This window comes from Rhopalosiphum padi, chromosome 2, assembly GCF_020882245.1.
Source record: "Rhopalosiphum padi isolate XX-2018 chromosome 2, ASM2088224v1, whole genome shotgun sequence".
Classification (NCBI taxonomy): Eukaryota; Metazoa; Arthropoda; class Insecta; order Hemiptera; family Aphididae; genus Rhopalosiphum; species Rhopalosiphum padi.
The window spans coordinates 64,223,691-64,238,383 of NC_083598.1; the positions used below are offsets into that span (position 1 = coordinate 64,223,691).

Genomic DNA, 14,693 nt, shown 5'->3' on the forward strand with positions numbered 1-14,693 from the left:
TAAAGGCATCCTCTTGACAGCGACGGCGGGCCAAGAGGATCGCCATGGGAACGGGACGAACACGCGGTGGCGGTCGATGAAGAGAGCGCGTGGGCGCCGCTTCGTAGCCATAAACCCGCGGGGACCAGACCCTACGCGGTTTGTCTTTGGGTGTCTCCCACGTTTATAATAAAATAATTATATTATTCTATTGCGTTCTACTCGTCGCCGAACCAAATTCTAATCGATTGCTCTATTAAAAGATAATTACGTAAAAATCTACATGGCTACGTGTATTAGCGCACGCGCAGGTTAACTTACTCTTAAGGCCTCAACCCTCCACCACTTTTTAAAGATCGACATCAGACAGCTTTTTTAATATCGGGTTTTTTCTTTTTTTCACATGCATCATCGAACGCGACTAATGACGGTTAATTTTATGTATTAATCGCAAATACACAAGACTAGTATACTAAGAACGAAAATATTATATTGAATGATAATTTATATGTTTTTTTCACGTTTAGAATTAAGATCACAATAAAAAAGTTATGATTAAAAAATTTCACGCAATATAGACTCAGTCTCAAACGAGAATAATCATTTTTGGCGCATACAGACTAACGGCTTCAGCAGAGGCAAGCCTAATTTTCCCCACATAGTTAGTTGACGTTTTCCGTAAACCAAGTACAAACATTTACAACTAATATTCCTAATTATTAATTAATAATATTATTATATTTAATTTGGGAACCGCCTAATAGTTCAAATCATTGATGGGAGATACGTGGAAATGTACAACAGTCAACCAATTGATTATTTTCTTTCAAGACAGGGTATAGAAAACGTAAGTGTCCACTCACTGAAACTTTGTGTCATAATAATTAACCTCTAAAACTAATACAATTAAGTATAGATAAGATTAAAAACAACAAAGAATAATGATTTGGTCAAAAATTTGTTATCTAAACTATTTGGTGAACTTATTAATACATGATGCTAAAACAATAGTATGGCCTTATGAATAGATATTATACTATACACTATTACACATAAAAAATATTCAAAACGACACAGTGCTTAAACCAGGAACTTCTTTATACAAAGTTAGACATTTTGTTAATTTTACCTGAATAACTTATTAAATAAAAATATAATTAATTACATATAATTTTTTTTAAATTAATATAATACAAAAAACTAAGGTAGTTAATAATTTAAAACGCATATCTTGTCCTAATGTCTTCAAGTCTTTTAGACACTTCGGCAGGAGTCTTGTCGAGATCTGCTGCAATGCTTTTCTGTTTGGCAATATCGATAGAATTATATTGTTCACATAAATCGCCATCACAGACATTCTAAATTAAAAAGAGAAAAACAATTATACTAAATATAGTAAAAAAACAAATTATTAATTAATTCACTTACTTTTACAGGGAAATAATAAGATCGATATGATAAATGATCTCTTCCACAAAGTGGTGGGTTCTCAGATCTCATATGCATTTCAAGATGCTGGAAAAAGTCTTGTTCTTCATGTGCAGTAAATGGCACGAGAACACCAATAGTACCAGTCACAGTAGCATAAACAAGAGATTCAGAACCACCAGGTATCAATGTAGCTTTCTAAAACAAAAATAAGTACACTTATTATTAGCAATGATTAATAAATAAATCATTTGGTAACTAGATTTTAAATGTATTTAAAGGACCATCCAACTCAAAAAATTTTCTTTGGCTTAAATTATAGTACATACTACGACAAAAAAAATGATACCACTAAAATATGTTTGTGACAATCAGTTAGCTATAGTTATGGTGAATTTGAATTCTGTGACGTAATTAATAGTCATAAACAAATTTTAGTTGTATCATCATCTTAGTTAGATTCTATTCTATTTATTATGGTAATAAAATAATTATTGAATTTTTGGTCCTTTAAGAACTTGTCAGTAAAATGAATGGAAATCATTTAAGATATAGTCATTATATCAGATGATGTGTAATGATAATAGTATTTAATACTAAATTAAAATTCATTAAATTAAATAATATTATGTTTTTTTTCTTTTTACATTATTTTTGGACCAATTAACAATAATAGATATGTAACCATTAATATACAGTATACGCTAATACATTTTTTATAATTTGTCTGATCAGTTATAATAAAAATTAATCATTTTAAATTCATAAGTCTAACGTGTGCGAGATATTAACATCATTTCAGACAATTTTTTTATAACATTTACAAAGGTTAATAATAAATAAAATAGTACAAAAAAATATTATGATTTTAAAAAAATGCATGTATGACTTACTTGTATTGAAGTACAAATCTCTCCAATATGGAAATTCACAATAAAATCAGCTTTTTGAGAAGCACCATTAAGTAAACCACGATCCCACAGGCTTTTATTACCTGTTGGATCATCGTCAACTTCATCTGATATTGATGATGCTAACCGAACCTAAAATTAATAAATCTTAAATGATTATTTTTTCTTTTACATTTAAAGAACTAATAATCAATATGGATTAATTTTAATAGCTATTTTATTTAATTACATCTTAAAAGGGGCTGATACATAGTTTTAAATCATTATTACATACCACTGAAATATTTCCACATTTGTCAGCTGTAGCAACTGTATTATAATCAAGTATTTCCATTGCAGTAATATATCTAGGTTGTGTATCATCAGCAAAAATAATTAATTGATTTTCATTGCGCTTATATCGTACCATATACACACTCTCTTGAACATCACTCACATATATTCTACAGCCCATAACACGGATTCCAACTATTAATAATGGAATTTGCTGTAATATAATAACAATTTAATAATCATTAAAAAAATAGTATGATTTATAAATATTTACTTACTTTATTTTCACATTTCCGTAACAGTTTTTTTTTACCAATGTCATAAAGTCGTAAAATTCGACCAATACCAATTATAACACGTCCCTGGAATCCACATATTGCAGTTGGTACATTATCAACTGTAGTCTTATGAACTAATTCCAAAGAAGTGCATGTAGGGTTAACTCTAAAACATTACATAATATACAATGTAAAAATAAATATTAACTAACAATATGAGAATTATTTTTAGATAGCCAGGGTAGTGAGATAATTTATTTAATTTTAAAATAGTTTTCGCTTAACTTACTTATAAGTGTAGATATATCCACAAGTAACATGTCTTGGGTTCAAATGAAGTTCATTTGCCACACCAAAAAGAACAAACTGTGAATCAGGGTAACTCGAAAAACGTACAAGAGCAACACTGTAAAATAATAAGTCAAATTAAAACAGCAACAATCAACAAAAATAAACATAAATATGTAACACATTACAATGAAATACAAACCTCATAACAGCTTCATTTTGAGGGAACCTATAAACAGCTTCTGTTATACCTTGAACTGGATTAAACAATCTGACTAATGATGCCCACATTCCAGGACCAGCTTTGGGAGCACCAAAAATATTTTCTGGTAAATCTTCATTCAAAAAAGCTTCAGCCATTTCCTTAGCTAATTCTTGTTCTTCCTCTCCAGCGGCTTCTTGCATTTCTTCTGCCATTTGTATTCGCCTCTGTTTTTTGGTTTGCTCGGTGTATGCATTGTGTTCAGTTTCCACCACAATTAAATGAGCAGAATCAGGGTGGATAACAAATTTTCTGGGTGTATATTCAACAGGAAATGAAACTTGGTTGAATACAGCTCCCAATTTTTCAAGGGCCAAAATGCGCAAGGTATTACCAGAAATAGCAACTATACCTTCAGGACACTGTTCAGAAGAGAAACCAGATGCATATTCTAAACTTTCATATGACAACGGAGTTAGGTGGAAACGATTTTGGTAGTAATAACTAAGCCATGATCTACTTGACATGGCAAGTACCTATAAAAAAATAAAATGCATACATGAGTAAAATAACACATATATCATAGTTTGTTAAAAGTATACTAGACAACTTACAGCTTCATTTCCCCGGGTTCTGATTTTAAAAAGTTTTACGGGTTTGCCTCCTAAATAACGTGCACGTGTATCAGCCATTTCTCCAGTAACACCATCCAGAACTGTACGTAGTAATACACCATTTTGTAAACCAATATTCAAATACAGCATTGATAGTGAATTCATTCCTGGTTCATCCGAAGAACCACCATCACTAGCACCCATTTCTACAATACATAATGATTCTGGCATAGCTGGTATCGCTTGCATTTTTAATTGTACTAAACAATCCTTTAAATAAAAAATTTATTTATAATATTAGAATATTAGAAACATACAATAACAAATTAACACTTACAGTAGTATCTAAAGAAATGATACGGACTGTTTCATCAGTCAACCCAACAGCTAAAAAGCGTGACATCTGTTCCCCAGAAGGAGCATTTGCTAATGCCATACAAAGAACATCAGAATTCATTTCTTTACGATCCTTATGTTCATTTAAATGTCCAGTCTAAAATTAAAATCATAAATAATTACTTAAATTATATACACATAAATATTTAAAAACCAAAATAAATAACATAGTATGAAAACTGTGTAAACATGGTTCACTTCAATGAGCATGTATCGGCTTTTAGAAGGCGACATGTTTGCTATTTTAGTATTTTATCTAGCATCAATTTTATAAATTATTGTAATTATTTAATTTAAAATAATTCAAATGTAAAATATGCATAATAATCTCACTATGTTTGAATTAAATTATTAAATTTTTGATTGTATGCTAAATGTACAAACATGGTTCACTTCAATGAGCATGATTATTGGCTTTTAGAAGGCGACATGTTTGTTTTTTTTTTTTTAGCATCTTTTATAATAATTTACTTGAAATATTTCATTAAATTTAATATTTCATAATATTAATGATGCAATAAGTTAATAATAATAAATATATAATACCCAGAATGATCTAAAATAAACTAAATAATATTGTAATATCTATACATTTTTGCAGAATGTTTGAATATAAAATTATATAAACAATAATTTTCTTCTTACAATTAATTTGGGCATATTAATAAGATATCTTTATATTATGGTATTAAAAATATTATTATTGTAATGTATACTGTTTTCATTTGACAATATAAGGTATTTTATTTACCGGATCCATTTCAAAATATACAAGTTCACCACCACCAAGGGCAATTACAACTTGTCGTTGATTAGCAGCACACTTAACAATCTTCTTTTTTTCAGGAGCTTTCCAGTCGTGCATTCTTTTGTCAGAACGAATGTGGCGCACACCATTAGGATAAATTTGGACAACAGCATCATCACCTAATGGAGAACAAGATAGTGTTGGCGTAGTTCCTAAGAAACCTGAATCGGAAACTTCTTCCACAGTTTCTCCAATAGACAATACTAGAGTGGCATTTGAGAAAGACACAATGATATAGGCATCAAAATTTTCTGAAAGAATGAAAACAAAAAATAATTATCATAAAATATTGATTCAAAGTTCTGTAGATGGAAAAAATAATTAAATCTTGGATCAAAAAGGAAAACAAAATTTAAAATAGTTCAACTATGATTTTTTAAGAAACAAAATGAAGATGGCTAGTATTGAAAAAAGTTGACATAACAGAAATATAACAGAAAGAGTTTATCAATAAATTATTAAAAACTCAGAATCAATCAATACAAAAAAACATTTGGATGCTTCATGTTGTATTTTATCAAAATAAGTTAAACTATGTTGTGATCAATAGTAGACAACTAGTTGATTGTTTAGTGTTGGAATGTCCAATATTAGGACTCATCCCATTTACATCAAGATGCTGAAACAGTGAAAATATTATACACCAGTATTTTCTTGTCAGTTAATAATTTATCTTACAACATAAATTAAGAAACCCGTTTTTCTTTAATTATTTCGGCTGAGGAAGTGTTCTTATTTTATAAATGGATTTCTTCAATCAATCCCGTCCAACTCTAAACTCACCTATTTGATTCAGAGCCACTACGGTGATTCAATACCTGAAAAATAAACGAACTGATGTTTGATAGATTTTATAATCTATTCACCAGCGCATTAATATACGATTGGATTTTAAGATTTCATAAGAATATTCAAACAATTTAAGAGTGGACGGTTTTAAGATAACTTATTAATAACCTAAGTACCTTCCTAAATATAGATAAGAAAGATTAAATAAATAAAGTAGGTATTGGTACATCCTAGAACTTAAATATAAAAACTATGCAAGTTTCTCAAGTATTATAAAATATAAAACTAAAAATAAATACTAATATCCAAAGTTCTGTATACTATTTTATGTAAAAAATCTTACCATCTGCTCTTCTTTTCACTGTCCATACTGCATTTGGACTTCCAGGTAGTTCAGAAACTGCCATTTCAGAAACTTCAAGACCGTGCCTTAAAACTCTTAAGGTAGATCTTGAACCTCGACCACAAGCCATATATAATTGTGGGGTATCTTCAGCAGCTAAAATAAAAAATGAATAAATGCAATAAGTACCTAGTTGAAACAAAATCAACTTTCAAGTTTTTAAACAAAATGATCAAAAATGCTAAGTTGTGGGTAACCTGTTCAATTTCTAATTAATTTTAATTGAAAATCTTAAATCAGATCCGCAGATTAACACAGGCATCATTTTTACATTCAGCCATGTCGTGTAATTTTTATCATCACTTATAAAGAGTAGTAAGGTCTTATGTGAAAATTTAAAAATAGACTTTATTTTAGTATAAATACTTATTTAAATATAAAAATGTATCGAGTGTTTCCACACAACTTGGTCAATCAACAACTAAGCTATAGGATAGTTAAACGAATTTATTTCCCAACCAATATTGAACTTTTAACCAAAGTGATTAAAAATGGTAAGTTGTTGGTAACCTGTTTAATTTCTATTTAAATTAAGTAAATCAGATCCGCAGATTAACACAGGCATCATTTTTACATTCAGCCATGTCGTGTAATTTTTATCATCATTTTTAAAGTAGTAGGGTCGTATGTGAATATTGAAAAAAAGACTTTATTTTAGTATAAATACTTATTTAAATATAAAAATGTATCGAGTGTTTCCACACAACTTGGTCAATCAACAACTAAGCTATAGGATAGTTAAACGAATTTATTTCCCAACCAATATTGAACTTTTAACCAAAGTGATTAAAAATGGTAAGTTGTTGGTAACCTGTTTAAATCTATCTATTTAAATTAAGTAAATCAGATCCGCAGATTAACACAGGCATCATTTTTACATTCAGCCATGTCGTGTAATTTTTATCATCATCTTTAAAATAGTAGAGTCTATGTGAATATTGAAAAATAGACTTTATTTTAGTACAAAAACTTATTTAAATATAACAATGTATCGAGTGTTTCCACACAACTTGGTCAATCAACAACTAAGCTATAGGATAGTTAAACGAAATTATTTCCCAACCAATATTGAACTTTTAACCAAAGTGATTAAAAATGGTAAGTTGTTGGTAATCTGATTAATTTCTATTTAAATTTAGTTGAAAATCTTAAATCAGATCCGCAGATTAACACAGGCATCATTTTTACATTCAGCCATGTCGTGTAATTTTTATCATCATTTTTAAAATAGTAGAGTCTATGTGAATATTGAAAAATAGACTTTATTTTAGTACAAATACTTATTTAAATATAAAAATGTATCGAGTGTTTCCACACAACTTGGTCAATCAACAACTAAGCTATAGGATAGTTAAACGAATTTATTTCCCAACCAATATTGAACTTTTAACCAAAGTGATTAAAAATGGTAAGTTGTTGGTAATCTGATTAATTTCTATTTAAATTTAGTTGAGAATCTTAAATCAGATCCGCAGATTAACACAGGCATCATTTTTACATTCAGCCATGTCGTGTAATTTTTATCATCATTTTTAAAGTAGTAGGGTCGTATGTGAATATTGAAAAATAGAATTTATTTTAGTACAAATACTTATTTAAATATAAAAATGTATCGAATGTTTCCACACAACTTGGTCAATCAACAACTAAGCTATAGGATAGTTAAACGAATTTATTTCCCAACCAATATTGAACTTTTAACCAAAATGATTAAAAATGGTAAGTTGTTGGTAAATGTTTTTTGGTAGTAATGTTGATATTAGTCTATTAGCAACACCAACCATACTAAGAGGACGCTACACCTGCATGTGCTTTCTCCGTCTTACAAACATAAAACAGGACAAAAAATATTTTGCTCAAGAATGAACCAAGAAGGTTAGTCGTAAACTCATAACTAAGAAACAACATTTTCACCACATAAAAAGGAGAATGTAGGCTGTGAAATATCATTTTGATTTTTTGGTATTGGAACTACAAAAAAATGTATTAAAAATCCAGACATGGATGTTGAAACAATAAGGATTTTTTTCGTTTAAATGATAGAAAAAATAAAAACAATATTTCACAAATTTTCTCAGTTATATTGTACATCAATTTAGTTTTAATTATCACTATAGCCTAAGTAGTTATATCCCGCACAAAAATGTATGCCGTTTTACATGTGTAAGACAGAGACAATACATCAAGTATAGCACCCTCTTAAGATTATAAGTAAAAGTATAAAATTTAAGATCATTACCTAAATCAGCAACTTGACAAGCCATTATAGGTGACAATGAATCCATTTCATCAACTAATACTAAATTTCTCAATTGTCTTGGAGCAAAAAAAAATGTATCTCCTTCCTCAAGAGGCATTGCTGAGCTAAACTCTGGTTCATCATCATCATCACCCAAATTGGCAATCTGATATAAGTAACTATATAATTTAAAAATATTAATACTTTTATGTTAACAATCAAGTCTTAGCTATTATACTTACTGGTTACCAAACTCTGATGCTACAAATAAAAACCCAGTTTTTAGAACACACATGGCAGAAGCTACTGGAACAGTATCAAAATATTTCATTCTAATTTCTGTAACAAACTCTTCATTGGTTTCTAATGTCACTTTGAAAACATCGCCTTGTTCTGTCTGAACCAAGAAGAAAAACATAGATTTAGTCTTATGTGTAGCACTACATACTAAAATCATTCCTCTTTCGGGATCATCCAAATCGTTCTGTAAATATAAAACAACATTATCATCAAGCCAATAATTACATTTAATGAATTACCTATACTCGTAACACACAAAGACAATGACTTTAGTCACAAAATTAGAGACTCGACTATAGCGCGACAGGTAGTCTATAATGAGTAGGGCTACTCAAAGGGTGCACTAAAAAACGCACGTAATTTGAATTGCCGCATACGGCCGATGTAGTGCAGTCCATTTAAAAAGTTTGAACACCAATTAAATTAAAACGAAATTTTTGACTACCTGTCGCGCTACAATCGAGTATCTAATTTCGTGAAACGCACTATAGTCACATATTTAAAACAAATTCTTCCATTGCGCCACTCGCCATAATAGGCAGCGGATGGGAATTTAAAAAAAAATATAAGAAGCTGACTGCACTCACTCAACAGATGCAAAATTAGCCCAGACATGATCTTAATGTGAGACGAGTGTGCATATTTATTTTCAACTTATATAATAGGTAAAGAAGTTTAAAATGTACTATTTAATATTGTAAGACATTACAGAAAGAAATTATATTAAATAAAATCTGAACATAATAGTATAGTCTATTATTATAGCACTCAATTTACGACCGATGTGGGAAAAGTACTCGCACATAAGAGATACCTATAGTGCATTAATATAATTCAATATGTTAAAACTATATATAAAATATTAATATTTAATTATTTAAATTATAACATTATACAGGGTGTCCTGTGAGGATTTACCCATTGCGATATCTCCTAAAATAATGGAGATATCATATTTCTGGGTTATAATAAGATTTACAGGGACAGGAACTACAAATATTTCATGTTTAAATTTAATTTAATGTTTTGGTAAAAAAGTTAAAAATATTTTTTTTTTATTTAAAAAAAAATAAAAGATAGCTATTTTGTAGTTTATTTTTCTAGTTTGAAAAAAAACTGTGAATTATTTAAAACAATATTATTCTATCAAACATGTGGTCCATGTGCTCGTATAGCTAGTAAACAAAACTAAAAAAAAATCTTAAAAATTAGAAAATTAATGAATTTTAAAAAGTTGAAACGTCAATATTTTCAGAAAAATAAACTTCAAAATGGCTAACTTCATATTTTTTAAATAATTAAAAAAAATATTTGATTTTATTTTAACAAATATTAAAATAAATTAAAACAAAAATATTGCTAGTTTTAGTCCCTGTTGATCTTATTAAAAAATCAGAATTATGATATAATCATTATTTTAGGAGAAATCGCAATGGATAAATAATCACAGGATACTCTGTATAAAAAAATTGTAAATACATTATTAAATTAATATCATTTCAAACATTTGTTGTCATCTTATAAACACATAACATAAAAAATTTAAATTAAACTTGATATTTACATAATTTTTTGTTAGATAGTACTGTTAAGGAATTACATTCATATCAAATATAATCCAATAAAATGAATAGCATCTATTATTATAGCACTCATTAACGACCGGTGTGGGAAAAATACTCGCACACAAGAGATACCTATAGTGCATTAAAACTAAATTAGAATAACACAATATAAAAAAAATCTATTTACACGTCTACGGGGTATTGGACATCGTATGTCTGGTTGTTCTCCTTGATTTTTATAAGTGATATAATTTTCTGAACAAATCAGTACACCACCAGGTCCATCTTTATCACCAGGAACAGTAATAAGAGAATTAGCATGTTCTTCTAAAGGTTCACTATATTTACGAACTACATGATTTAAACCAAAATCAACTTCATAAAATGTAAGAGTCTGTCTTGTAGTTTGAACAGCTTCTCCAGTTGGATCTGCATCAACTTCCTACAAACACATGATTAAAATAAAGTTATTTTTTCTTTATAATAAAACCAAGGATTTAAGTCCAACTACTAAGTATAAATTACAGTTAAAATAGACACTGACTGTATAAAAAACAATATTACAATAATATTAACTAGTTATAAAGATAAAAAGGAAATAAATAACTAAAGCAATAATACATTTAATACATAACTAAAACATAATTATCAGTAGGAGGTAGATATAAAAATTGAACATGAAATGTTATATATATATTTTTTTAACAATATAGAATATGACATTAACTTGAATCAACTTAATATGATATATGTAATTGTTACTTGATTCAAAACTTTGTTTTGAGTTCCAAAATAAAATATGAATATAAACATTTTATTTTTTAATTACCTCATAGTCAATTTCAAGGCAGGCAAAAATTGGATTGTCAAAAGCTACATCAATTCCAACCATGTGGTACACAAGTGTATTGCTTTTATTAGCTTCCAAAGGAGATGAAATTGTAAGCCGTGCTTCAGCATCTCTGTTAGGAATGTAAACTAATTTTTGCTTTTCTACCGCGCCTAAAATAAATGTTTAAAAATTAGTAACTAATATTTATTTATTTGTATTTAGTTAAAATATACCAATCATTATAGCTCTTCCTTTTGGGTCAATAGCCAAATATTGTCCAGGAACAATTCGCCTGCACCCACTCTTTCCAAAAGTTTCTTGATGCACTTTATCTAAGACATTTTTTGAAGGCAGATATTCCAATATAACAATTCTTCCAGAATCAGAACCAACAACTATGTAATCTAAAATATATAATATAAAATATAATAATGTTAACACATATAGGTACTTCAAAAGTCTAAATTTTAAATAACATAAAATAAAACTGAATAACAGCCTACAATAATATATATGTTGTGTAAGGACATGATAAAGCGGATTGGAACCTAGTGCTATTCTACTCCTTTAATGCATATTTTATTACCCAACAAATTAAGTAATATACACACCATGTGTTAAACAGGATCTACACACATTTAAATAGTTAACAAAATATCAACTTGCATATAATAAACAAAATTATTCAGTGTTTTTAAAAATATCAACTGTTTAATTTTAATTTTATTGTCCTTATATGGACCCAGATTTATAACAATTAATTTAATATTAAAATAAATGTGGAAATAAAAAATAATTAATAACCAAAAGCAAAAAATAATAATGTTATGTTAAGGTAATTAAAACATGGTTAAAAAAACAGAATTTTACCTTTAGTACCGCCAGATTGCCTAAAACTCATCAAAGCACGAATAATTCCAAATACCTCAACAGTTAGCAATGTATGGACTTTGCCAGTATTGGTATCAGGTCTCATGAGCTCTAAAGACTTTCCACGAGATACTAAAATTTCTTGTACTTTTCCACCACTGAAATTGCCATGGATAGCATGCGTAATGCCGCTACCACGTTGCAATGTCATATTATACAGATACATGATTGTCTTCTTCTGATCAATTTATCTAAAATAAAAAAATATATTTCATATTACGTGTCATAAGCTACATAGATACTTAAAAATATAATATACAATAGATCAATAAATTTAAATGTGTCGCATTTTAAAACTAAACCGCCAAAATTATGCTACAAAAACATTTAAAAAAAAGTATACCTGTGTTAAACAGTTACTATTCAACGACAAAAAGAACCGGGTTGATGTTTTAATGTCTTGTTAAACATCAGTGCCCGAGTTGTCGGTTAAACGAAACAACTAAACAAACGCACACGTACCGCACTACCGCGGCGCCACGCGCATTTCAAGCACGGCGCATGCTGGTTTGCAGAAGTCGCAGCGAATAAAATCGCTTAATGAATGAATTTTTAAACCCTGGCGGGGTGCCGGTGCGCGAAACAGGAGCAGTATAAACGGAAAAAAGATTTTCTAACCTCAAAAAATTGCATATTCAAAATTTTTGTTACCTAACCTAACCTTTGGGAGGGGGGTGGGTAAGAGACTACGGGAGTAAAAACTGTAGACCCAAGTTAACGAAGAACTGGACCCGCACCGGGTCGTACACTCGTACCCAATAGGCAATAGTCAATACCCAAACAAATAAAACAAATACAGTACTACAGTAGTCTATAGCTGCCCGATTGATAGGCGAAATATTAAACAGTTTACGTTACCTATAGACGACAACGATGCCTCGCTCTCTTCCGTTCAAACCGCAATCGCACTACAACGAACGATCGGTGCAGGTTTTTGGTGGCATTGCCGAGAGAGCGTCTGGTAAAAAACCTGACCCTTAGTTTCGGATAAGTTCAAACTCGATTGCTTGCTCGTACACAAGACGAAGCGGCAGAATGCCGGCGTGTACGAACCATTTGCCTTTGTCAAGTTTAGTGACGACCACACGTTATGTATTATACTGTAAATCGGCGCATAACAACTTTAACAACGAATAATAATATAGTTATGGAAATTATACTCGTTATAGTCGACGTAAAACAGAAGACGCGGTGAAGACGATGAAGTCATTAAATTACCATTTGCCATACGGCTACGGCATTTACAACGATGCGTAGTCACTTTTGAGAGGGGGTGCGTGACAGTAACGCCACGTCTGACAGTTAGAAATTTCTCTAACGTTTTGTTCCACGCGGCTCATTCCCGCGCGTTTTTGAATATTTAAAATGCAGTATGCTGTATTTATACATACCTAATGGCTAATACACAAACATGTAACCACTAACCAGTATAGGCGCTAATAGAGGCTTGAGTATAAGTCAACTAAAACATTATTTAGCCACCCTTTAAAAAAAAAACCGATCGAATTAATGTTGTATATTTGTCTACTAAAATATATTTCTCAGATAACCCGTGGTATCTCCGGTATAATTATAAAACTATTAGAACTAAACAACTGTTTATAAAGTATACACTAGAAAATTGTATGTGTTAAAATATTTTTAATTTAAATGATATTTTTCTATATGGAATATACAATTCAATAATTGTATTAAAATTAAAATTATTTACGAACATTCATTACATAATTTAGGTCATAAGGTGATAGAAAATTGTGCTTAGTTGTTGACTCAATAGTCACAAATCACCTATAGGCTATAATTTATTTAAGAAATTGTTATTGCATCTAAACTACTGACAAGCCGACAAGTGGTGCGCTGCAGCAGGTGCTATTAGCACAAGTGTTATAATACTTACGTGTCATACAAATGTAATTCGTACAACTGTACAAGTCATATTATAATATAGCAGTACCAGGGGCAGTTCATTTTTTTCTCTAGTTTTTGCAATGTTAAAATATCTACGTACCGATACTTTATGACCGCTTTGTTGATTAACTGTTTAGCGATTACATATCTACATTTTCTTATGACTGTACAATTATGATAATAGCTATACGAAATCCGCCTCTGCAGAAGATACATATAACATAGGTTAGGAATAACATAGTATACAACTAATGAATAAATAACAATATTTTTAACTCACAACCATATGTCTACAATGAACTATCATCAAAGAAATAATCAAACTTGAATAAATGTTCTTTATTAGTTTATTGTAATGTAAAATTCTAATAATAGAATTATGAATAACAAAATAGGGTGACATGGTATAAGTTATAAGTAATAAGTTATAACCTATACTGGCTATACTATACTATCTATACTTAAGACACGTTATATATATGCTACAGCCCACAGCCCCCTTAGGCCTTATTGGCCTTAATATATCTTAGAATTTTATTCATTTTATTGA

The 14,693-nt window shown here is 29.5% G+C and overlaps 1 protein-coding gene across 4 annotated transcripts; it reads right to left on the minus strand.

Moving 5' to 3' along the window:
* Positions 1-447: 447 nt before the first annotated feature.
* LOC132919307 (splicing factor 3B subunit 3) lies at positions 448-13,487 on the minus strand. Of its 4 annotated transcripts, none has more exons than XM_060980769.1 (18): positions 13,094-13,484; positions 12,176-12,426; positions 11,539-11,709; positions 11,303-11,475; positions 10,661-10,915; positions 8,851-9,092; positions 8,609-8,787; positions 6,310-6,465; positions 5,121-5,428; positions 4,311-4,466; positions 3,974-4,243; positions 3,360-3,895; positions 3,159-3,275; positions 2,870-3,035; positions 2,593-2,805; positions 2,301-2,450; positions 1,408-1,605; positions 448-1,337 (listed from the first exon to the last, which is right to left on the minus strand). In XM_060980769.1, exons 2-18 carry the CDS (start codon positions 12,399-12,401, stop codon positions 1,197-1,199), a joined length of 3,657 nt encoding a protein of 1,218 aa, XP_060836752.1. In that variant the 5' UTR covers positions 12,402-12,426; positions 13,094-13,484; the 3' UTR covers positions 448-1,196. The 4 variants fall into 4 exon arrangements, with proteins under 4 accessions (XP_060836752.1, XP_060836753.1, XP_060836755.1 ...); XM_060980770.1 differs by lacking the exon at positions 13,094-13,484 and adding an exon at positions 12,579-12,806; XM_060980772.1 differs by lacking the exons at positions 448-1,337; positions 1,408-1,605; positions 2,301-2,450; ... (4 more) ...; positions 3,974-4,243; positions 4,311-4,466 and adding an exon at positions 5,961-5,995 and having other exon boundaries at positions 5,289-5,428; positions 13,094-13,487.
* Positions 13,488-14,693: the final 1,206 nt, after the last annotated feature.